Below are 26,355 nucleotides of genomic sequence, written 5' to 3' on the forward strand. Positions count from 1 at the left end.
TAAGGGTGAACTGTCTAGAGACGGATGAAAGCAACGTACCTAAACCTTATCCTCCGAGGCCACGTTACTCAAATGGCAAATGCAGCATTCTTCTAGAATGCACTTACTCGGTAATAAACATGTCATTTCTTGAGTTTTCTTTGTAGGGCAGAAATACTGCAACTGGATCCTGCAGTCAAGGCTCAAAGTGGGAACCAAGAGCATGTCCCTCGGGTGGCTGTGTTAGGGAGTGGGACTGCACGCAAATGCAGAGGGGTTAAAAACCCAGTCAGGGTACCTTAGGAAAACAGACTGGTTTTTATTGTTATAAAGCCGGCCTCGGGGGTCTGACTGGAAATGTCCCTCTCATGCATTTCGAACTGCTAGAACCAACTGCTCACCTTCCTCTCACTGAAAATGTGTTTCTCTTTGCCCTCTTATCTTCTCTAGCGCAAGAAGGCTTTTTACTCTCAAGGAAACTCGGTAACCAGACTAATTTTAAAGGCAGCCTGTCACTGCGGACTGCAAACCTATTGTGAAATCTCTGTTAAAAAGACTGTCCACTGGGAGAGACAGAAAAGCTGGCAGATTTCTCCTGCTTGATTCTGACTCCATTTGGTGGGAGGAAGGGGGAAAATACTGACCCACAGATTTAACACATGCTGCAGCACTCACTTAGCCTTGTTAAGGGAGCAAGAGCAGCAAGGATGGCTGTTTCCCTCCTAGAGCAAAACCCAATGCCGTCATCTGCTTGGAGAACTAAAACAGAGCAAATGTCAGACCGTTAAGCAGCACTGTAAATATGCCATTTAGAACATTGGGTCTAGGTACCTATAGAGCTGCCTCGGGTTCTCCTGTTCAAAGTTAGCCTGTATCCCTCTAGACAGCACAGGTGTTGGGCAGAGGGAATTGTATACATAATTATGTTTTCATTGGTAGCATTTTTTCCATACTTCAGAATGCCACTCTCATTTATTCATTCATTCATTCACTCATTTATCTATGTCACTGTATTATAAACTTTTTTCTTTCATTCAAGTCAATTCCAAATGTTTTCGCATGTGCAACTCTCTTTGGTCAGTTCTTTTTCAGAGCAACTTGGTGAAATGTTTTCCCATTGCTTTTGAGGCTCTTGTTTGAGCATTCCTGTTTGAGTCCTCCTCTAGGGAGGATTCCCCTCCTCTGGATTAAGAGCTGGTAGTAGGAATGGATGCTGGGTCAAGGCAAGCAAGCAAAACAAAGTTAAGTGATCTGAGCCTGGTGATGGGTCAGGACTTTGAAAAGGGCTCAGCGGGGTGATTCTTCAGCTCTTGGTAGTGCTGGTGAGGTCATGGTTTGCCTGCATGCAGCAGGCAGCTGGGCTAAGTTGGAAGGTGCAGAAGGATTCTCCTATGTGTCTGGCCCCTCAATGCTTTGCCACATGGCACTACTCTCTTTCCATGTGCCTCTCTCTTAGGGGGCTAGTCTAAGCATCTCTGCAACATGGTGACTGGCTTCGCAGAGGGAGAAAGTCAAAGCTTCTAGTCCTCTGAGGCCTTGGTTTGGGGATCCCAGACATCATTTCCATATTTCACTGATCTAGTCACAGAATCAGTCCAGATTCAAGAAGAGGAGAGAAAAATTCCATTTCTTGAGAGACGAAGATCTATGGCCATCTTTAACCCATAGTAATATATGCTACTCACTTCTGCTTCTCTGCTTTCTGTACTCAACATGCTTTATGTTCTGTTCCGGTGTCTTTATATAAATTTTTCTTTTTAAAAAATTTTCCAAACAAGAAGGGATTTGGAAAGTCTCCCAGCAATGAGGTAGAAAATCCTGCCTTTATTTGCCTTTGAAAAGTTTATTTTTTCTACCCATAAATCCACCGGTATATATTACACATTTTAAGCCAAAAGAAAATGTTAACCAGTTTCTAGCACACAGCCATCACCAAACCTGCCCAGTGATTTGTTTTTCAAGGAGTTATGTACTATGGTGTATCCTTGACCAATGTAGTCTTTTCAAGACAAAGTATCTCATAGCATAGATGTGTTAGACTGTCATGTGTACATTAGCTAAAAATAGATATTTTTGCAACATATATCAAACAGGAAAAGGAGTCATAGAAGCTTAATCAAGCAAATCTCCTTACACAGTGTATATCGCTTCTGTCAAGGGAGAAACACAGATTCGAATTAAGATCAGTACTGCATTTTGGGAAATGCTGTGCAAGGAGAGAACTGTTGTAGGAGTGCTGAGTGAATTTGGTTTACTATAGTAGAATATTTCATCAAGCAAATCAGGTAAGAAGGGACAAGTATAAATGCACCTATTTATGTAGGTAATTTTTCTGTTTCAGGCCTCTGATTCATCTCTCTGTCTTGCTTTGGGAGTCAGGCTACATTGGTTACAATTAATTTCAGTGCTGCCTATTAGCCATAAAGAGATATTTCATAAATTGACTTGATGTATTTTTTTTCTTCCCCCTCTGTGATTTTCTTGCAAGATGAGAACGGTCCAGAGGAAAAACAAAATACAGAAGAAACGGAAGAGCAGAGCCAAGAAGCAGGTGGGCTCAGATTTTTTTTTTTTTTTTTTGAAGAGTCTCCTAGGCCTTATCCATCCACAGAGATGAACAGTAACTTCACTCAGATGTTGTTTTCTAGACATGCTTATACCTTTTCACCAGGTTGATTGCCGTGTTCGTGTAGGTCTCCCTCAAGAAGCCACCAATTCCACTGACTATAGGTGACAGTGCTTCCAGTCAGAAGGGTGCGCTCTCATTCCCCATTCACCAATTCCATTCTTCTTCTGTGTAACAACACTTTGCTTAGAAATGCTCTAAGAGCAACAGGCAAAGTTTGGATCAAGAGCAGTGCTACCTCAGAACTTGGCAACCTCAAAATTAGCAGATTTAGTTTGGGGAGAAAAAATAAAATACAAAATGTTCAAAGGAAACAAATAAGAGGCTTTCCCTCCATGAGGAAGTAGAAAGTTCTACTCATGAGGAGTAGAAAGTTCTTTACTGCTTTGCATTATACTTTGAGGAGCCGTGTTTCTGGTTGTTTCTTTAGGGGTGGTAGGACACAATGTCATGGAGCCCGATTACCTCACAACCAGACCTAGCATGAGATCCAAAGCCTTCCTGACATCTCCTCTTCCCTAAGAACAGATGTGTCCATTGAATGTTTATAGATTCTCTACTGTAGATTCTGAATGGAATATCTTTAAGTGAAGTAGCACTTAAGACAGAAGAAGTGGTCACCACCTTTAGCTTCTCGTCTCTTTTTATCCATCTCTGTCCTCAGTCACACTCTCATTTAAAAGACCGATAGGCACGGTTATGCTGTTATCAACACCACCCAAATCAAAATACCCATCTTTCCTTTAGTCTCCAAGTCCACCTGAGCCCCATGGGGGGGGGGCGTTTTTGAAAGAGTGAGCACCGTCTGATGTGTGCCAGGCACATCCCAGGCCATATGCTCAATTCTTGGAAATCAACCAGGTAGCATGATAAGTTTTTCACTGAAAACTTCCTACATTAACCTTGGAAGTTTTGCTAGAGAACTGGAATCTTTTATTATTAACCTGGAAGATGGAATTGAAGAAGGCCAATCAGAGAAAGCACTGAAGCAAAGCAGCAAGGACCTTATGTAGCTGCCGCTGGGTCAGCCAGCTCCCTTGGCCGAAACATAGTCCTTGCAATGAATTGAATTTCTGATCCAGCAGACTGTTGATATCTGCCACTCCCCACCCCAGCTTCCGACCCACACATCATTATATGCCGCGGAAGATGAGTTTTGTGTGAGAAGCTGTCACTGTTTTCACTGTTGGCCGCTGACAAGTATTAGTCAACTAACTGCTGACAGCTGAGGCCATTCTCTGACTGGTGAGATATCACAGGTTTTATTCACTCACTGTTCTGTCCCCAACTATCTTTATCAGCATAGATTTTCCCCACCCTTGTTCACACACACACACACACACACACACACACACACACACACGTGCCCGCATTTGCCTGTGGTTTGTTTATTCATCCCTTTTTAGCTTGTCTGTTGAGAACAGGCAGTTTCTTTTTAGATTTGGGATCACCTGTCAGCAGAGAGTGGTGGGGCTTTGGTCTTCTTCTCTACCCCTTGGATCGATAGCATTATCATCACAGTATGTTTATGTCTCAAGGTAAAGAATAGTCCTAATGGCACCCCTGAGGGGCTCCTCTGGTCTTCCAAGCGAGCCTGCTGGTTGGCCCAAATCATGGCAGAATTCATCTCTCATCTTAGCTGTTGTTAGTATCCATGGTTATGTCTGCTCTGGCTCATTTCCTAGCCTTCCTAATCCAAGTGCAAAAAAATCAAAGATGAGATCCTGGTCAATAAAGCCCTTCTGATCTATTGCTCTTCTTCCAAAATAACAAAAATGATAATACCTCCTTTACAATTAATATGATTTCCAATTTCAATTTTGATTATGTAACTGTGGGCCTTTTCCACAACATGAAAAACACAGTCTCAAACAGTACAGTTTGATTGCTGTCACAATCCAATCAAATTGAAGTTGTAGATAATATTCCTCAAATAGTATTATTATTATTATTATTATTATTATTATTATGTTCAATTAGCTAGCATATAGTACATTATTAGTTTCAAGTAGTCATTTAACGAATATATACCAAGGGTCTATTTGACTCTGGCGCTGTTCTGGGCACTGGGATACAATGACAAACCATAAATACAATATCGCTGCCTCCTTGAAGCTTATATTATGGTGGGGTTGGCAGTGGGAGGGGGGTGAACTTCAGAAATAAACACTAAACAAAAACACACAAGATGGTGATAAAAGCCTTGTGGAGAAATGGAGTAGGTAGAAGAAATGCGGGGAAGGCAACTTTCCATCAGCTGGATTTGGGAAGGACTCCTTGAGGAAGAGATGTTAAATAAAATCTCAATGAGGATCTCCTCATTGGTGGAAGAGCATTCTAGATGGAGGGACCAGACAATGCAAATGCCTCAAGACCAATTTTAGCATGTTGGAGAAAGAAGGTTGGAGTGGCTAGAGCATGGTGTGTTAGGGGGAACATGGTGTAAGATTTGGTTAAAAAAAAAATCATAGGAACAGATAATGTCTGACTATTGAAGATTTGATTTTATTAGAACTACAAAGAAACCAGTGGAAGTTTTGAAGTTTTAACAAGCTCACTTTACCTGTGAGTAAAAGTGGGTCACAAACACCAGAGACCAGTTAGAAGGCCATAGCAGGAAGACATGATGGCAGTTTCTGGAAACGGAGACAAAATGGACTGATGTGTCATATTCCAGACATAAAGATAAGAGGATGTGTTGATGGATTCAGATGAGGGGTAAGGGGGAAAGAGGAATCTAGGATAATTCTCAGATTTTTAGCATCAGGAACTTTGTGGATGATGGTGCCACTTGCTAATATTAGGAAGACGGGCTGTGAGGCATAGATTTTGTTGAGAAAGTTAGTAGTTCAGGATTTTTCCAGAGTAAAAAGGACTTTTTTCCAGAGTAAAAGAAGACACTTAGCCATATGGGATGTCAAGAAGCTAGCTAGTTAGATAGATTAGATGATGATTCTAGAGAGATGTTGACCGAGATACAGATTTGAGATTCATGTGGCATATAAACGAGATTTAAAATCATGGTTCTGAAAAAAAAATTTTTTTAATAAGATAAAATCATGGTTCTGGGTGAGATTCACTAGAAAGAGCATGTAAATAAAGGAAACAGTGGGCTTGGGACACCAAGACTTCCAGATAGGTGGCAACAGAATAGAGAAAGAAAGTGTTTCACAAAGAAGAGTTAAGACTGTGAAATTCTACTGAGAAATTAAGTAAGGTGAGAAAGAGAAATGATCACTGGATTTCACAAAGGGAAGTCATTGGCATCTTTTCTCAGAAAATCCTCAGAGGGGTACTGGAGCCAATGGAGTGGGTTATGGGGAGACTATGAAGTGAGAAAGTACAGAACAGTAACACAGACGGCACTTTTAAGGAGTTGTACTGTGAAAGGAAGGGCAAATGGGAAGATGTAACACCAAGGGAAAGTTAATAGTCTTTTGTTTGTTTTTTTCTTTTTATAGGCAATTGTCACCTACAAAAAGAAAGTGATTTATCCTCTCCAATTATTCCTCTACTAAAAATTTTATTCTCTCTTCCAATAGAGACACGACCTGCAAGTTATAGTCCTATGCATTAAGAAGGAAAGAGCTGCTAGAAAAATGCAATTTGTCTTCAAATATTAATTGTCATGGGTGTATGAATTCTCCTGAGTTCCATAACCTTGTTACTACATTACTACATGTATATTCCTTTTCAATTCCTTCTTCAATTGTGAAATATTAACCATTCCAAGTGACTTTGAAAATCCATATATAAATTTACTATTTTAATGTTAGTAAGTTAATTATCTATTATCCTGGAAGCTAGATACGAGTGGAGTCATCGTATCATATACTTACGATACTGAGGGGAAAGATCAACTCTGATGAGGTTCATTACCATTATGAGGGGGACAAGGACCTCCAAGTTCCTTAGCCCCCACTGTATGCTTGGGTGATGTGAAATCTCCAAATGGCTTTTGGTGCTCTCCTGCAAATGATCCCCTTCTCTTGGGCCTCTGCTCTGACAACCATCAGCCATGCTCCATGCAGTTTGACAGCCTGACATAACAGAGCAGAAATGCTGTGCTAAGAAAAACCAAACTTTAAACACACACATATAAAAGCACTTTGTGGAGACTTGCAAGGATATGTTTTCACAATCTTTCACTAAAAGAAATGTACCCTTCTTCTAGAGGTGGGGAAAAAGCAAAATGCCAAAGCATAATAAGACCAGTGAAGAGTATTCCTCACCAAAAAGTAGTTTGTTGTCATTGGGCTCTAGTTTAGTGGAAGATTCCTGTCCGTTGGTTATAAAAGAGAGTCACAAGTCCTAGACCCTTTGAAGGGCACCCAGTGTATTAGAGCATTAAACAGGTTCACACTTCCAGTGGAGATGGGCATGCCACAGCCAGAGAAACTCCATCCTGACAATATTGACTCTGAGGCCATGTTTCTCTTTCTGCTGTATAGATGGCGTCAATGCTGCAACTGGGCCCAACCCTGCTTCAGAAGAGGCTGCTCAAGTGTGTAAAGATGAAGGTATGAGACCACTTACTACATCGAAAACTCACAAACTCATGGAAGACCATTTGGATTTTGTTTTTGTGGGGAAATGAAGCAGTGAGCAAATCTATCTAATTCTCTTCAAGCACCTCTATTTCCAACACAATCAAATATCCTGGCCACTCAGTTTTATTCTGTATCTGCCTTTTCAGAATTTATATATACATTTACATTTGTTCCTCTGAAAAGTAACTCTTTATTAAGTAGGAAAAATAATCAAAGAAATTATGTTCAAGGAAGATTGCCTATTTGAAACACCAGAATTAGGCAGTTCTGCTGTTTACAGCTACTCATTAGGAATAAGTACAAAGGAGCGGCATTTGGAAACCACCTACTGGGGGCTCCATTATCCAGACATGGTAAGAGAGAAAATTTGTTGAAAGCATTCTATAGAAATAAATCTTTGGTGGGAGGATCATCCCTCATTCTATGAACAGTTACTATGAGAAAATGTTGCACACCCAGGTATCCCCAAGGAGAAGAAAAAAGTGAAGGAAAATCACATTTAAACTCTAGGGACAAATTTGAGGGAGAAATAGTGGGGACATTCATGTGCAGATGATACAGTTGAAAAAATTATCTGAAGGAAAATGTAATAGCCCTTTCTTTTCTCTCACCCTGATTAACTGTCCCCAAACAAAAAGGTAATATTATTTTATATCTGTCATTGGTAGCTATTAAAAGCCCCTCTATAGACTAGATTGTTGTATTTATACAAATGGGAATCTGGTAAACCCATGTAAGCTACTTGGAACTTTTAGATAAATATGCTGGATGCATTTGTTTTAGTTTGGAGTGATATGAAAATAGATCTATACTTGACATTGATACTTGCTATTCCTTGAACCACTATTTAGAAAATCAAAGTCATTTTACAATTTTAATACTCAGTTGTTTGCCTAATTCCTTTCATTTTATGTTGTCTGGTATATGGGTTTTCCTAAATAAGGTGTCTTGTGTCATGAGAGTAGTTGCTAACATTGTGAACTCTGGGGCTAGATGGTTGAAGCTTAAATCCTGTCTCTGCCGCTCAAAATCGATGTAACCTTTGACAAGTAACTAAAGGAATTAACAAGTAATGACAAGTAATTAACCTCTTTATACTTTTGTTTTCTCCTCTGTGGAGTGAAAACAATAGTATCTATCTTGAAAAAATACCATATACTGTCAATTGCTCAAACTTTTCACCTGGCATGTGTACAGATTGGACTCTCCAAAGACAGACTCTGTGATGGAGGTTAGGAAACAAACATTTATTAGGGAGAGCTCTTGGAATCAACACCTATGAAAGAGAAAGGGTCAAAGCAGAACTGGGTAGAGAGGGAAGTTGAGCTGAAAGGCATTATCAACAGAAGCCACAGCTAGTCTGAGGATAACATGACCCTTCTGAGATGTCTCATCTGGGGTGAAAGAGTCAGCTGAGTAAGACCTTCCATTGATAAGTCACCCGATATTGGTTACCTTGGGAAGGGGGCATGGCCTTACATGAGGCAGAGGTCTTCCATTGAGGTAATCTTGATTACCTGAGATGAATGAGGGCTGCATGCACCTGAGAATAAATTCTTCATTTATTCTCACTATTATTATGAATGAGATTAAATTCTTCATTCCTGAAGGGGGAACTGTGTTACCCAACAAGCATATACCACACTGTCATTTTCAGTGGTTCTTTTTTTGATCATTGCCACTTTTTAAATGAATCCCTTAATTCTCCCCTTCATATTACTCAGACATGTGTTCTTACCTCTCTGGTTCTAAAGCCATTTTTTATATCTAAAAATGTAATAACATAGATATCCACATAGGTTCTGATAAGAAACCCCGGGTTATCTTAGAGAGAGAAATAAACCTGACTCAGTCACACTGGAAAGACAGAAAGTGGTGTTCATCTTAGGCAAATAATTTTGGATATTCTAGTCATTTAGCTTGTGATAAAAAATTTTAATGTCATGAATTTGAATGGCAGAGTTTAGGAAACAGAGATCGTCTACTTTAAGTACTTCAAGCTGAGATTTTTTCCTGTTGAGCTGTTTGGTTTGGAGATATTACACCTTTGTAGAAACACTGTGATATTTCTTGATGCTTTTAGGATCTCACACCATTAATTGCTCATGCCAGGATCAATTTCTCAGAATACTTTTACTTTTTTTTTTTTAACGTGAAACTTTTAGTGGTGGTGACTCCAACAAGTTCTGTCACGTATCACAAATGCAATTCCCTAGGAAGATTAAATGTGAAGTTTTAGGGATTTTACTGAAATAAACTGTTAATATCCATTAACCTTTTGATCTTGGGGAAACGTGTTTTCAAATCCACATTAACATGTAGTCCAGTTGCAATTAAAAATAGAACACAGAAGATAGGATTTTTGCCTCTTCCTTCTGAAATAGCATATACACGAGAACACTGTTTTTTTGATTGATTATCAGTCAGTACAAAACTCAGACCAAGTGTCTAATGCATGTGGAACTGGCATCTTGACTGACATATACATAGCTTGGCACAAAAAAGAAATGAATTTGCCATTAAAATCCTCCCAAGACGGAGATCAAGTTGAGATTAGAAGGCAGTCACATGTGTTGAAGATTCATTTCAAGCATTCGCCATTATTAGCTTTTATGCAGAAATATAGCTCTTCCTTGGTGACACTTGGGCTATTTGTGAGCTCTGCAGTTTTAAGATCGCTTATAAAAAATGCTTGTTAAGGTCTCCAGTTTAAATGGCAGAATATTTTTGCTGACCAAAGGACCTTCATGAAGGAGCCCTTGCTTTCTTGCCTTTGCTTCCAGACTTAGATCTTGACCCAGCATCTTCTTGGGTTTTAGAATCGCTGATGTTATGGACTGACCTTCGCTCTCCTTCTCTCTCTCTCTCCCTCCAAAACAATTCCCCCAAATTTGGAGACTCACCAGTTATTCCTCACTTTCCTTGTTGATTAGCTGGGTTTACATTTGTAACTTTCGTTCGCCCAGAAAATTAGTGTCTTCTAAACTGCGAGGACTGAGAACAAGCCAACAAAAAGTGAGCGGGCTGATGTCACATTGTTTGGGATAGGAGACTTTTAAAAAATTAAAATAGGTCCGTGAAAGTTGGATTTCAAGAGAAAGTGTCTTCTGGGGTGTCTTCCGTGCCAGCGATTTTGTTCAAATGTTCTAGACATATTTCCCACTGGGTACCGAGAATGGATGTTCATTGCCCATTTACTCCACATAACTGGGAACAATGCACGCTGCTAACAGAAGGAGGTACAACTGATTGGCTGTTGGATCAAGAGCTAGATTGTGCACTACAGACTGAAGGCACCTGTTCCCAATGACTCATTACAGACCTCGGGTGGGCAGGAGTCGAGTTGGGAGGCTGAAATGCGAGGAGGAGGAATGTTGATGAATAATTCATCCCCAGAGTGCGGGGATGCCAGGGATGCAGCAGCCAGGACTGAACTGAAATGCACTCCAAGGTAAAGCTGGTCTGAGAAAATATCTGTAGGTTCATAGGAGTTCTTAAGTTAGTTAAAAACAGACATGTACTTATCTCTCGAGGGAATTCTTTCTCTACTGGTAAAAATATTCTGTTTATTTAATGGTGGTTTATACTTTAAATCCTTAAAAACAAACCTGAGATGACAAATGTTAAGGCTTATAAACCAACAAATGAGGAGGCATTCCGATGAAGGGGAGGATAAACACAGGAGTAAACTTTATGCCAGGAATATCAAGTGCTCTGGTTGAAACTTCTGCAGAGTTTTTATTTTTATTATTATTATCACTATTATTTAAGATATAGTTATTCTTAATTCAAGGAGAACTCTCTGTGCTAGTTGTCTCAACCCTCTTAATAGCTCATCCTTACTCACGGCCAAGGCCAAGGTACTTTCCCGGAGGGGGAAGAAAAAAGTGCTGTTTCAACACATCCCAATCCTCCTGTCTTATTATTTAATCAGTACTTAATTTGAATTTGAAGGTCAACTAGACCAAATCATATGCTCATTAATATTAAAAGAAAAATCAATTAATACTCAGGTGCATGCACGCCCGAGCTTGTATTCCTTTGGAGCTCTGTAAGTCCCATCATGGATGTTTGGGTGTTTATGAAGTGCGATATCACCTGGCGAAGGATTTCTTAACCCTTCATCTGGTGGCAGACACCCTCAAGGTCACAATTTCTGTAAAATGAGAGCAATGCTCGAACAGAAGTCAGCTCTGCAAGGAGAACAAAAGAGAAATGATGAAGTTATGTATGAGGAAGTGGAGTCGGGTGTGTGCCAGAGATGACCATACATGCCCCCAGCCAGCGGTCCCTGGAAGCCTGGCCAAATGAGGTTGGTTCCCAATCCTTCTGGCCAAGTTATTCCTCCTGTCTAAATCATTGCAGGGAAAGAAAACATTGTACCACCCATGAAATTCCTCTTGGGCTTCTGCAGTCTAATTTTTTTCAGGCTTTTGTTCTATTCTTGGTGTTTGTCAGCCCCCTACTAAGGGTTCTGACATGGTGGGACAGAGCTGCCCCCTGTCTTGGATCTGCGTTGGTAGAGTTTCTGGATATACTGTAACACCTGAGTTATCACATGGATTTTAAGAGTCTGAAGTGTGGAATCAAAGTCATCGCCCTCTGGCAGCTCAGTGAAGGGGAAAGAACTAAGATGTATGAAGCGTCTCTGGCACTCAATGTTTTACATTTATGTACAATGTATTCTTCATTTCATGAAAGGGTAACCCAAGACTCATAAGCAAGAGAAAAATGTGTATCTGTGTAGTGGGGGAGAGGAAAACAACTTTATTACTATTTATTCCCAGCTGATATTGAAGTGGTATTTACATTTCGATAATCCCCTCCAAAGATAGCATTTTATTCTATTTTTAATATAACAACTATTTCTTTTTTCTGCCTATAAGAACAATACATTTTTATTGTAAACTATTTGAAAATGCAGGGAAACATAAAAGGGAAAAGCCTATGACCATTTTCCCTTTAAGAAATAAATTATGAAAAAATATTCCTCATTCTGATTTTTTAGTTAACAGTGCACCATGAATATTTTCCCGTGTCTTTAAATATTCCTCAAAGACATGATTTTTATTGGAGGCATAATATTTCATCATATGGTTGTCTGAGAATTTACACAGCCGGTATTCTAATGTTAGATTATTTTGTTATTTACAGTTTTCTCTCTATTATAAATAATAAGGAAATGCAGTGCATAGATTTTAAATAAATCTCTGTGTATTTCTATAATCAGTTCCTTAGAATAAATTCCTCATTTTTTTAAATTTACTTGGGAAAATGTTAAAATATTTTTATTGCTTACATTTATTTTCTTATTTTAACAGTAATGGGTGTTTATTATATGCGAAAAAAACAAGCAAAATAGAAATGAAAAATATCATCCATAATCTCGATCCTAGAAACAAACATATATAATATGTGGATATATAAACTTTGTCTGTTTCTAGATTGCTATGGATAGATAGATGGATACATAGATGATAGATAGATAGATAGATAGATAGATTTTTAGAGCATTATTTATTGATTTCAGAGAGAGAGAGAGAGAGCTAGCACAAGCAAGAGGAGAAGGGGAGGGAGTGGGAGAGAGAGATCCCAAGCTGACTCTGCAGAGTCCAATGCAGGGCTTGATCTCATAACCCTGAGATCATGACCTGAGCAGAAACCAAGAGCCAAATGCTCAACTGACTGAGCCACCCAGGTGCCTGAAACTGTCTTATAAATACAACGTAGATTGTGAAATTATTTCCATGTCTTTTGATAGTCTAACATAACTTAATTGTACATCCCAATGAATGAATATTTATAAGTTACTTACCCTTCTTCATTTGAATCATTTCTTCATTTTCAACTTTAAATTCTGTTCTGGTCAGGAATATCCTTTAACTTAGTAAATGTTCATGATCATTTTTGTTTAAAAAAAATGCAATATATGGAAATGCATGCAAATCTTTGTCTTTTCTACAATGAATAGAGTTTACTCCTCTTTTCTTTAAATAATTGTATATTCATTGTAAAAAGAAAAATTCGAATCACCAAAGACAGTATATGGAATAGAATTTTTAAAACATAAGCTATCACAGCGCCCTGAGATTACTACATTTGGAGGACAGTCCATCCTTTCGTGTATCATTTTCTGGATATAGGCACCCACACAAAATTTTACTTAAGTTGATCATATAATGTGTGATTTTAATACAACTTCCTCTTTTTTCTTGTTTGCTTACTTCCCACCTTCCAATAATTCAGTGAGTAAAATGTACTGATTAAGTATATTTAATTATGCTTAAGTATAATTAAGTATATATAATTATATTGTTTTATCCGAACTTCTGGAGTCCAGACTCCAGCTCTACCATGACCTGTCTGACTTTGGGCAAATTCTTTGTTCTCTGCACCTCACTTCCCTCATTGGGAAACTAGGAATTATAATAACACATCCATCACAGAATACTGAACATTGAGTCAATCCATTTATACATGTCAGGAGAGCCTGATATACAGTGGGAGCTCAAAATGTTTATCCATGGTTAATATATATTTATAAACTTCTTTTATAAATATTATATCACCTTCTACATACTTTTCTGAATCTGGTTTTGTTGTAGGCAGCAAAACTTTGTAGAAATCCCTCTGAGTCATTTTGTGTAGATCTAATTCATCCATCTTAAAGCTCCTGTGATATCCCATGACTTGGAAGTACTATAATTTATTCAGCCATTCTTCTGTGATGAGGGAGCACTTTTTCCCCACTTTATTGCCATACAAACAATGCTATATAGATGTCGTTGACCATATATCCTTATAAGCAGTGCTTTTATTTGTATGGGAAAGATTCCAAGAGTGTGAGTTCTTCCTTTGAGGAGTATGTGTTTTTAATAGATACTGCCAAAATGCTTTCCCAAAAGGCTGTAACAATTGGTATTTCCATTGGCAATTGTGATTTTTGTTCTTTTCTAATATTTGCCAGTTCGGTCGGTGGAAAATAATATCTCATTACTTTTAAAAGGTCAGGATTATTATTCCAAATTTGCAGATAACTGTGGTTCCAAAAGTTTAAGAAATGGTTGTGGTTACCCCAAAGGTAGAACCAGAATTTGGAAACAAAGTCTGCTTAAAACCAGAGCCCATGTTTTGTCCATGACACCATGCTTCTTCCCACATCATGCATTTGGAGCCAGAGATATTCCTTGCCTGAGTGAGGTGGGATGCAGATAGGTCCGGAGTAGTCAGCAGCATGCGAAAGACCCAAACAAGGTGAGTAGGGCAGTGAGCTTGAGGCAATAGCAAGGGGAGTTTGGAGCCTACTTACTTGATCCACATTCCAATCGGTCCTATGATGAAATGTGTTCATAGAAATCTCCTATCTACCCCACCAGATATAAAGTCCAAACTCCTTTGTATAATATTTATGATCTTACCATATAGTCTGGCTCTATATCTGCACATATCCCACTGTGTAACCCAACTCACATGTGTGCGGTTTCCCAAACCCCACTGCTGTACAAAGTTCTACCTTGGTTCTTTCACATCTGTTTTCTTTAAGATTCAAAGATTCATTTCCAATATCTTATCTGTTCAGGAGTCATTTACTCCATCATTCCCTTCCTCCCTTTCTCTCCTTCCTTCTTTCCATCAACAATTATCTGAGCAAATATTTTTATAACAAGAATTATATTAGATGATGCAGCAGAAGGACATGCACATTTTCCCCTTTCTTGATTTCTCCCCTCCTCGTTGCATTTCATTCCACACAATAGTGAACTGTCCTTTCTAGTTTCTTGTCAATTTGTTTGTAAAACTTCAAAACTTACTGTCACTTTGTATCAATATTAGTTATATACAGGGCTTCTCTAACTCACTAGAATGTCAATATCTGAAAACCAGGTAACCCAGTCTCATTCATTTGCATGTCCTGTTCCAAGCCCAACACAGTGACTTGTGCACAGTAGATCCTCAACATTGGATATACACAGCATATGGTAGAAAATGAGCCACTTATAACTGTCCTAATATCATGGCCATTTTGCCAAAATATTTATTACTATTATTAATGGTCCTAATAGAGGGAATTCCCTTTCATAATTTTCCTCTTTCAGAAATGAATTTTCCCCAAAATGTCATGCTAGAAAAACACAAAGGTAAATTCAAAGCAGAGACTTCCCTGTTTTTTCACTTTCATTTGGACAGTTCTCCCCTATCAGAGAACAAAATAAATTCCTTCTAAATGGTAAATATATATAGATTATTTGCTATGGTTAAAGCTCATTATTTATGCTTAATTTATGATAAAGCCTTTCCAATAAGCTTTTCTAATGTTTTGATTAAATATGCTTTAAATTGGATTAAATGGGTGAAAGTAGATAAAATCATTTATCTTCTTTTTAGTATTAAAAGTATATTTTATCTACTGCAGTTTAAAATATTCTCAGGTGGCTATTGGAAATCAAGTAGCAGTTGCCTTACAATTATATTTTCATATATATATGATTTTTCTTTCAAATCAAGTGTGACTGTAATTATATATTGGTAACATTCAGTTTAGTTCTATGATGTCTTGGGAAGCATTTCTAAAAATCTGATGAGTGAGACTTGGAAACAAAATCATCAGATTAGGATATAGGGATTATTTGAATGGGGTTGCAACCCCTTTCCCCAACACACAATACTGGACCTAAATTTAAGTCCAAATAGGTCTAAGTTAGTATGAGCATCCTGAGGTCCATTTTCAGATTCACAGCCCTAAAATTTTGTGTTCTTTGGTGCAAGTAATGCAGCCTTTATGAGCCTCAGTTTATTTTGGATTCACAATATCACGGCTGTGTGACTTTAGGTAATTTTTTAACATTGTGCTTCAGCTCCTCCTCTGTAAAATGAGGATGATAATAGTATTATATCATGAGGTCCAAATATCAACATTGGAAGAAGTTAATTCCAGTCCTCCTGAATGACTTGGAGGCATTCAGGACTTTGGAGGAGGAAGTAATTGCAGATGTGGTAGAAATAGCAAAAGAACTAGAACCAGAAGTGGAGCCTGAAGATGTATCTGAGTTGCTGTAATCTCATGAGAAGACTTAAATGGCTGAGGAGTCACTTCTCATGGATGAACAACAAAAAAAAGTGGTTTCCTGAAATGAAATCCACTCCTGGTGAAGACTTATGAAATGACAACAAAGGATTTAGAATATCACATAAATATAGTTGATAAAGCATAGTAGGGTTAAGAAGACTGATTCCAGTTTTGAGAGAAGTTCAATTGTGGGTAAGATGTCACATGTGACAGAGAAACAGTCTGTGGAAGAGTCAATCCACATGGCAAATTTCACTGTTGTGTTAGTTTAAAAATTGCCACAGTGACCCCAGCCTTCAGCAACTACCAGCTTAGTCAGTCAGCAGACATCAACTTAGAGGCAAGACCCTCCATCAACAAAAAGATTCTGAGTTGCTGCAAATTCAGGTGATGTTTAACTTTTTTTTTTTTTTAACAATTAAGTATTTTTAATTAAGGTAAATACATTGTTTTTTTAGACATAATGCTATTGCATACTTAATAAATGACAGTGTAGTGCAAACATAACTTTTTATGCACTGGGAAATCAAAAACTTCACTGAACTTGCTTTATTGCAATATTCACTTTATTGCAGTGGTCTGGAACTAAATCCACAATATCTCCAAGGTAGATGGAGCTCATAGATACAAACGGTGATTGCCAGAGGTGGGGGATGATGAGTGGGAAAAATGGATGAATTGTTTTTGTTTTTACTTTTTTTTTTACCTTAAATAAATGGAATAAATTTATATTTACCAAAGATTTAAAAAAGTATTCAGGTCACATTAGAGTACATCTCAAAGTGCCTCAGAGAAAGTAACAAAATAAACTGACAAAGAAGAGGAAGAAGATGAAGAAGACAACGAAGAGGAAGAGGAAGAAGATGAAGAAGGAGGAGGAGGGGAAGGAAGAAGAGAAGGGGGAAGGGGAGGAAAAGGTGGGGGAGGGAGGAGGAGCAGGAGGAGGAGAAGAGGAGGAGGAAGAGGAAGAAGAAAAAAGCAAACAAAGCTCAGCTCCCTTCTTTTACACAATGATAACATATTTTCAGTGAGAGAAACTAACTTTTAGTTCTAGCATTATATGGAGAAAAGCAACATTTTCCAATGGTCATGAGGTGGTCTGGTGTATGACTTCAAGAGAATTTTGTGCCTTTTTATACCCTAGTATAATACAATAGATACAATAAAAAATCAGAGATTAGCAGTAAACACAGACTACTTCTGGGTTCACTTCTATCCTTACATGGACATGGTTAAGGAAAGAAAAAGTTTTGGAGTGATTTTTTTTTTTAAGCACATATACATTACTATTTCAATTAAAAACTAAATGTTGGGGGCACCAGGGTGGCTCAGTGGTTAAAGCCTCTGCCTTCGGCTCAGGTCAGGGTCCCAGGGTCCTGGGATTAAGCCCCGCATCAGGCTTTCTGCTTCCCTTCCCTTCCTCTCTCTCTGCCTGCCTCTCTGCCTACTTGTGATCTCTGTCTGTCAAATAAATAAATAAAATCTTAAAAAAAAAAAAAAACTAAATGTTGTACTTTAAAGGAATTTGAAAGGATTTCAAATTAATTTTGAAGATACGTACTTTGGCCACTGCATGAATGTGACTACCCTGAACAACAGAGATCTGACAGTGGTTCATGTGCAATGGGACGTGATCATATGCTAAGTGAGCAAAGACACTAGAGAAAGGTTATATTAAAGAATTGACTCCACATTCACAAGCAACATCATGGGGCTCTTGCTCAGACATTCCCATGTTTAAATTTTATAGTATTCATCAGAATGTTAATCAGTATTCTTATAAAAAGACTTCTATAGCCAAAATGTTTGAAACTACAAGGTTAGACAAAGTTGAGTAGTTTCTACAGATTTCTCTGCTTTCTCAGTTGTCTCAACATCCTCACAGGCACTGAGAAGGTCTGGTGAAGTGGAAGCATATGGCATTTCCCACAATAATTCACCAAATCTCATTAAAAAACGTTTGCTTCTCACTCATTTATAGGTAGACTATTTTTAAATCCAACAAAACATAGTTTGGGAAACAAGTCCACATTCTATCCAAACGAGTTAAGGAACATAAAGTTTTGATTTCAATAAATCATACTCACTATTATAAGACAAAGTAAGCAATGATGGAATTACTTTTTAAAAAATGAGGTCTGAGTTTCTTAAATTTGTGGTAGTACAGTGTTACTGAGGAAACGTTCTCCCAAGTTTCAGAAAAGGATGTAGCCTATCATAGTTTTTGACAATAGATATTTTCATGAGCAGAAATATGTTGTCCTGCCTCATTCCTAATGATTCTTATTGTCATCTATTTCTTTCCACCACGGTTCCCGGGGGGTATATTTATTGCAAGAGACAGAGCGAGTCAGAGGGAAAGACAGAGAGTGTCTCAGAACTGCTGCATTCCCTAACAAAAAGAAAGTAATAATTGGCGAGCTAGTGGTAGAGACTGGAAGGTATTTTAATCAAGTACAAAGACAAGGTTTCCTAACAAGCATCGTTGGCATTTACTGAAAAGTTTGTCTTTTTATTTCATTTGGAAATTTGCCCTGACATTTTGTGCCAGATGTGTTAAATTAAAGTAGAAAGACAGGCAGAAGGGACAGTAACACTCATATACACATGTGCATACACAAAACAACACATGTACACACATATGCACACACACATATCGTGTGCACACACTGTGTTTTGAGACCCAAATAAATCTGTATGGGACAGCCTTTCTCCCAGCTTGATCTATGATTTAGGATGTTACCGTGATAGTGGCAGACTCATCGAAGTCTTTCAAAAACTATTAAATACCTTCAGTTTACCAACTATCCCTAAATGTTGTCTATGCCAACAGTGGTATGAGAATCAGTTCTAAATATTCCCTCCATATTTACTTCTGTTGAAGTAACCCTTCGGTTGACTTCTGTTGACCTCTTCCTCAGAGTAGACAGTTACGGACTTGAGACCACTCTAAGGGGTCTCTGGATCCCTCTTTTCAATTTCACGGGGAAAAGCAACCATATTTTCTCATCCTGCAACTTCCTGCTTCCTGTTTTCTGCTTTCTGAGACTTCCTTCCAACCAGAAGTCCTAGTGTAGACTAGTCTAGAGAACTTGTATATACAGCTACTCATATGTTACCTACTATCAATATTTCCCAGGATCAATGGGAAGACAGGAGTTGCTGAAGCAAACCTTTGCACACATAGGCCTTCCTCTTCTTGACAACATTTTTTGTCCACGGTCTGAGCCCCTCCTCATTTCCTCTCTAGCACTTCTCCCAAGGTTTAGCCAAAAGAACTTAGCAGAATCTGCCCCCACTTTATTCCGTGAAACATCAATTTTTCTATCTTTAATTCCTTTCCCCTCCTCCTACCTAATGGGTCTCCTCTTTGAACCATACTTTCAACTCTACAATCTCTCTTCTTCATCAAGGGTAAGGAAACCAGGAATTTACTTGTGGTCCATAAGGTGACCATATGCCCTGGTTGGTTTGTTTTGTTTTGTTTTAAGTACAATTACAACTGCAAAGATTTTATCTTCTTATCAGACCACATAATATGATTTCTGGGAGGAAAATAATAAAAGGAAAAAAAATCTTCCTGAGCATAAGCTATCACCCCCTTGGAAAACTGGATTTGACTGTTGTTTCCACAAGTTTTCTGCTAGTTTTTCAAGAGGGAAAAAATGGAGGTGAGATGTAAAAAATAATAGTTATATGCTTCCCCCTCCCCCTCAAAATATCTTTGCTGTCATGTCATGTCATCTTTGCTAATTTTTCCTTTATTTTGAAAACGCTTTCAGATGAATAAAGAAATTGTGTGTCCTAAGAGCTTTGCGCAGAGATCCTAACTAGGTAGATTTGAATAAATGGCAGTTGGAAAAATATAATGCCCAAACGTCATCATCTCTCTTAACTCTTTCAGTGACTCTTTTAGATGGACTATGAGTTAGGTAATGCTAGCTGCTGTAACACAAACGTCAGGAGACATGTGTTTTCTCACGTCCAAAAAGTCCACAGTGGAAGGCAGGGTTCCAAGCTGTCATTCAGGGACTCAAGCTGATGGAGGCTTGTGAGTTCCAGCCTGCAGCCCCCTAGGTTGTCCCGAGTCTTGACATCCAGTCAGCAACTAAAGAGGAGAGAAAAAGGTTTGCACACAGCAGGGGTTTTTTTATGGCGGGACTGAAGAGTAGCACCCAGCACTTCTGCCCACTTTCTGTTGACCAGAACTCAGTCACCTGGCCCCGCCTGGCTACAGGACAGATCTTCCTGAGTCCTTCAGGCTTCTCCTTCCCACGTGACTAAAATGAGGGAAATGGATTTGTTGAACAGGTACCCAGTATCTCCTAGAGATGAGTGGTATTATTATTATTACAGTCATTGTCATTATTATTTTTATTTTATGTCCCTGATTTTGTAAATGAGGCAACCAAGGGGCAGAGGGAGAAGGAGAGAGAGAATTCTCAAGCAAACTTCCTGCTGAGCATAGAGCCAGGATCCTGAGATCACAACCGCAGCCACAATCAAGAGTCAGATGCGCAACTGACTGCGCCACCTGGTCTCTGCTATATTCCAAAGACAGTAATGCCCAGTTCTAAATAATAATATATTGGGATTTTTGTGTGCCATATTAAAGTTGGATCATGCTATAATTTTTATTCATTTTTTGTATTTTTCCTTATTCCATAATCACACTTAAAGTGGTTCCCTCAAAACGGACACCTGTCATGAACAACAGGGTCTTTGCATGTGCTAAAAAATGAGCAGATAGCTCGACAGAGGCTCAAACAGAACTCTGATTCACGAGTTTGCTTATTGGTTTTCCTGTTGGCAGATATCTTCTTATATTTGGTCTTGGAGTTCAATATTTGTGTTATATAGACAGCTGGTTTTAATGAGTCTAAGGTCAAGTGTATATATTTGAACCCTCTGTGAGTCAGCTAACCTATATAGATAAAAAAAAATGGTCATAATCATATATGATACTTGAATGTGATCTTATTTCTCAAGTCAAGTAAAAGGTGACGGCTCCTGAGGCTTACTTCCATTACCAGACAAAGCAAAATAAACAGATTACAGCCCACTCTGTCTTGAATTCCTGTAATACCTGCGTGCTTCCATCAAGGTAATAAAGGAAAAAAAGTAAAAAGTGAAAAAAGTAACTGTAAGATGCACCATGACAAATTCTCCTTGTCCCTCCATTTTTGTCTCACAGAACCTTCTCTCCTCTCACTATGCTTCATGCTCATGGTGGCTTTCCCTGGTCATCTGTTTAGGGGGAACCTTTCTCTACTAAAGCTTTATTCCAAGCCCCTCTTATCACTTCATTATTCCTACTGCTATCTGTAACTTTGTAAACCTCTTTGTCCATCTCCCTCCACTGTAACTTAAATTTCATGGGGTAAAGGACCAGGTCTGTGTTGTTGATCATTTTATCCCTGATTAGTACACAGTCTGGCCCAGAGAAAGTACCAAGTAGCAGTTAAAAAGCGTGGGTGTTGGGGGCTTGGGGCTCATTCTGCTGGGCACTTGGCTCTTGATTTCTTCTCAGGTTATGGTCATGGTTTCAGTCAGGGTCGTGGCATTGAGTCGTGCATCGGGCTCTGCACTCAGCATAGAGTCTGCTTGTACTTCTCCCTCTGCTCCCCACCACCACCATTTCTCTGTCAAATGAATGGATAAAATCTTTTTAAAACATGAGGCTTTAAAATATATGGGTGTTTTTATCACCATTAAGAGATACTTATTGGGACTGGGGAGGAGTCAAGATGGCGGAGAAGTAGCAAGCTGAGACTGCTTCAGCTAGCCGGAGATCAGCTAGATAGCTTATCTAAAGATTGCAAACACCTGAAAATCCATCGGCAGATCGAAGAGAAGAAGAACAGCAATTCTGGAAACAGAAAAACAACTACTTTCTGAAAGGTAGGACCGGCGGAGAAGTGAATCCAAAGCGACGGGAAGATAGACCCCGGGGGGAGGGGCCGGCTCCCGGCAAGCAGCGGAGCAACCGCGCACAAAATCAGGACTTTTAAAAGTCTGTTCCGCTGAGGGACATCGCTCCAGAGGCTAAACCGGGGCGAAGCCCACGCGGGGTCAGCGTGGCCTCAGGTCCCGCAGGGTCACAGAAGGATCGGGGGTGTCTGAGTGTCGCAGAGCTTGCGGGTATTGGAACGGGAAAGCCGGCTACAGAGACAGAGCCGACAGTGAGCTCGCAGCTCCGTGTTACCTTGAACCGGTCGCAGGCTCGGTGAGCTCGGAGCGCGGCCGGAGGTCAGGCAGACGGGAGTAACTGGGCACTGTTCTCTGAGGACGCACTGAGGAGTGCGGCCCTGGGCTCTCGGCTCCTCCGGGCCGGAGACCAGGAGGCCGCCATTTGTATTCCCGTCCTCCGGAACTCTACGGAAAGCGGAAAGCGCTCAGGGAACAAAAGCTCCTGAAAGCAAACCCGAGCGGATTACTCACCCCGGCCCCCCGGGTAAGGGCGGTGTAATTCCGCCTGGGGCAAAGACACTTGAGAATCACTACAACAGGCCCCTCCCCCAGAAGATCAACAAGAAATCCAGCCGAGACCAAGTTCACCTACCAAGGAGTGCGGTTTCAATACCAAGGAGAGCAGCAGAATTCCAGAGGAGGAGAAAGCCAAGCACGGAACTCATGGCTTTTTTCCTGTGATTTTTTTTTAGTCTTGCAGTTAATTTAATTTTTTCTTTTTCATTTTTTTTTTTTCTCGCCTTCGGGTAAAATTTTTTTTTAACTGTTACCTTTTTCTTTTTTAACGATTTTTTACTAGTTTATCTAATATATATAATTTTTCTTTTTTACATTTTTCTTAGGTGTTTTCTTTTTTAAAAAATTCTTTTCTTTTCTTTTCTTTTTTTTTTCTTTTCTTTTTGTTTTTTCTTCTTTCTTCCTTTTTGAACCTCTTTTTATACCCTTTCTCCCCACTCACGATTTTGGATCTCTTCTAATTTGGTTAAGGAATATTTTCCTGGGGTTGTTGCCACCCTTTTAGTATTTTACTTGCCCCTTCATTTACTCTTATCTGGACAAAATGACAAGACGTAAAAATTCAAAACAAAAAAAAGAACAAGAGGCAGTACCGAAGGCTAGGGACCTAATTAATACAGACATCGGTAATATGTCAGATCTAGAGTTCAGAATGACAATTCTCAAGGTTCTAGCCGGGCTCGAAAAAGGCATGGAAGATATTAGAGAAACCCTCTCGAGAGATATAAAAGCCCTTTCTGGAGAAATAAAAGAACTAAAATCTAACCAAGGTGAAATCAAAAAAGCTATTAATGAGGTGCAATCAAAAATGGAGGCTCTCACTGCTAGGATAAATGAGGCAGAAGAAAGAATTAGTGATATACAAGACCAAATGACAGAGAATAAAGAAGCTGAGCAAAAGAGGGACAAACAGCTACTGGACCACGAGGGGAGAATTCGAGAGATAAGTGACACCATAAGACGAAACAACATTAGAATAATTGGGATTCCAGAAGAAGAAGAAAGTGAGAGGGGAGCAGAAGGTATACTGGAGAGAATTATTGGGGAGAATTTCCCCAATATGGCAAAGGGAACGAGCATCAAAATTCAGGAGGTTCAGAGAACGCCCCTCAAAATCAATAAGAATAGGCCCACACCCCGTCACCTAATAGTAAAATTTACAAGTCTCACTGACAAAGAGAAAATCCTGAAAGCAGCCCGGGAAAAGAAGTCTGTAACATACAATGGTAAAAATATTAGATTGGCAGCTGACTTATCCACAGAGATCTGGCAGGCCAGAAAGAGCTGGCATGATATTTTCAGAGCACTAAACGAGAAAAACATGCAGCCAAGAATACTATATCCAGCTAGGCTATCATTGAAAATAGAAGGAGAGATTAAAAGCTTCCAGGACAAACAACAACTGAAAGAATTTGCAAATACCAAACCAGCTCTACAGGAAATATTGAAAGGGGTCCTCTAAGCAAAGAGAGAGCCTACAAGTGGTAGATCAGAAAGGAACAGAGACCATATACAGTAACAGTCACCTTACAGGCAATACAATGGCACTAAATTCATATCTCTCAATAGTTACCCTGAATGTGAATGGGCTAAATGCCCCTGTAAAAAGACACAGGGTATCAGAATGGATAAAAAAACAAAACCCATCTATATGTTGCCTCCAAGAAACACATTTTAAGCCCGAAGACACCTCCAGATTTAAAGTGAGGAGGTGGAAAAGAATTTACCATGCTAATGGACATCAGAAGAAAGCAGGAGTGGCAATCCTTATATCAGATCAATTAGATTTTAAGCCAAAGACTATAATAAGAGATGAGGAAGGACACTATATCATACTCAAAGGGTCTGTCCAACAAGAAGATTTAACAATTTTAAATATCTATGCCCCCAACGTGGGAGCAGCCAACTATATAAACCAATTAATAACAAAATCAAAGAAACACATCAACAATAATACAATAATAGTAGGGGACTTAAACACTCCCCTCACTGAAATGGACAGGTCATCCAAGCAAAAGATCAGCAAGGAAATAAAGGCCTTAAACGACACACTGGACCAGATGGACATCACAGATATATTCAGAATATTTCATCCCCAAGCAACAGAATACACATTCTTCTCTAGTGCACAGGGAACATTCTCCAGAATAGATCACATCCTCGGTCCTAAATCAGGACTCAACCGGTATCAAAAGATTGGGATCATTCCCTGCATATTTTCAGACCACAATGCTCTAAAGCTAGAACTCAACCACAAAAGGAAGTTTGGAAAGAACCCAAATACATGGAGACTAAACAGTATCCTTCTAAAGAATGAATGGGTCAACCGGGAAATTAAAGAAGAATTGAAAAAAATCATGGAAACAAATGATAATGAAAATACAACGGTTCAAAATCTGTGGGACACAACAAAGGCAGTCCTGAGAGGAAAATATATAGCGGTACAAGCCTTTCTCAAGAAACAAGAAAGGTCTCAGGTACACAACCTAACCCTACACCTAAAGGAGCTGGAGAAAGAACAAGAAAGAAACCCTAAGCCCAGCAGGAGAAGAGAAATCATAAAGATCAGAGCAGAAATCAATGAAATAGAAACCAAAAAAACAATAGAACAAATCAACGAAACTAGGAGCTGGTTCTTTGAAAGAATTAATAAAATTGATAAACCCCTGGCCCAACTTATCAAAAAGAAAAGAGAAAGGACCCAAATAAATAAAATCATGAATGAAAGAGGAGAGATCACAACTAACACCAAAGAAATACAAACTATTATAAGAACATACTATGAGCAACTCTATGGCAATAAATTTGACAATCTGGAAGAAATGGATGCATTCCTAGAAACATATAAACTACGACCTCTGAACCAGGAAGAAATAGAAAGCCTGAACAGACCCATAACCAGTAAGGAGATTGAAACAGTCATTAAAAATCTCCAAACAAACAAAAGCCCAGGGCCAGACGGCTTCCCGGGGGAATTCTACCAAACATTTAAAGAAGAACTAATTCCTATTCTCCTGAAACTGTTCCAAAAAATAGAAATGGAAGGAAAACTTCCAAACTCATTTTATGAGGCCAGCATCACCTTGATCCCAAAACCAGACAAGGATCCCACCAAAAAAGAGAGCTACAGACCGATATCCTTGATGAACACAGATGCGAAAATACTCAACAAAATACTAGCCAATAGGATTCAACAGTACATTAAAAAGATTATTCACCACGACCAAGTGGGATTTATTCCAGGGCTGCAAGGTTGGTTCAACATCCGCAAATCAGTCAATGTGATGCAACACATCAATAAAAGAAAGAACAAGAAACATATGATACTCTCAATAGATGCTGAAAAAGCATTTGACAAAGTACAACATCCCTTCCTGATCAAAACTCTTCAAAGTGTAGGGATAGAGGGCACATACCTCAATATCATCAAAGCCATCTATGAAAAACCCACCACAAATATCATTCTCAATGGAGAAAAACTGAAAGCTTTTCCACTAAGGTCAGGAACACGGCAGGGATGTCCATTATCACCACTGCTATTCAACATCGTACTAGAGGTCCTAGCCTCAGCAATCAGACAACAAAAGGAAATTAAAGGCATCCAAATCGGCAAAGAAGAAGTCAAATTATCACTCTTCGCAGATGAT

At 39.1% G+C, this 26,355-nt stretch overlaps 1 protein-coding gene across 2 annotated transcripts in view; it reads left to right on the plus strand.

Moving 5' to 3' along the window:
- Positions 1-26,355, plus strand: part of MACROD2 (mono-ADP ribosylhydrolase 2) — a 1,974,291-nt gene that overhangs the window by 1,858,823 nt on the left and 89,113 nt on the right. For both annotated transcript variants that reach the window (XM_059134074.1, XM_059134073.1), the window contains exons 12-13: positions 2,468-2,530; positions 7,057-7,125. In XM_059134074.1, the coding sequence (XP_058990057.1) occupies positions 2,468-2,530; positions 7,057-7,125 (132 nt within the window). The remainder of the gene's footprint in view (positions 1-2,467; positions 2,531-7,056; positions 7,126-26,355) is intronic.

Source organism: Mustela lutreola, chromosome 9 (assembly GCF_030435805.1).
Source record: "Mustela lutreola isolate mMusLut2 chromosome 9, mMusLut2.pri, whole genome shotgun sequence".
Taxonomy (NCBI): Eukaryota; Metazoa; Chordata; class Mammalia; order Carnivora; family Mustelidae; genus Mustela; species Mustela lutreola.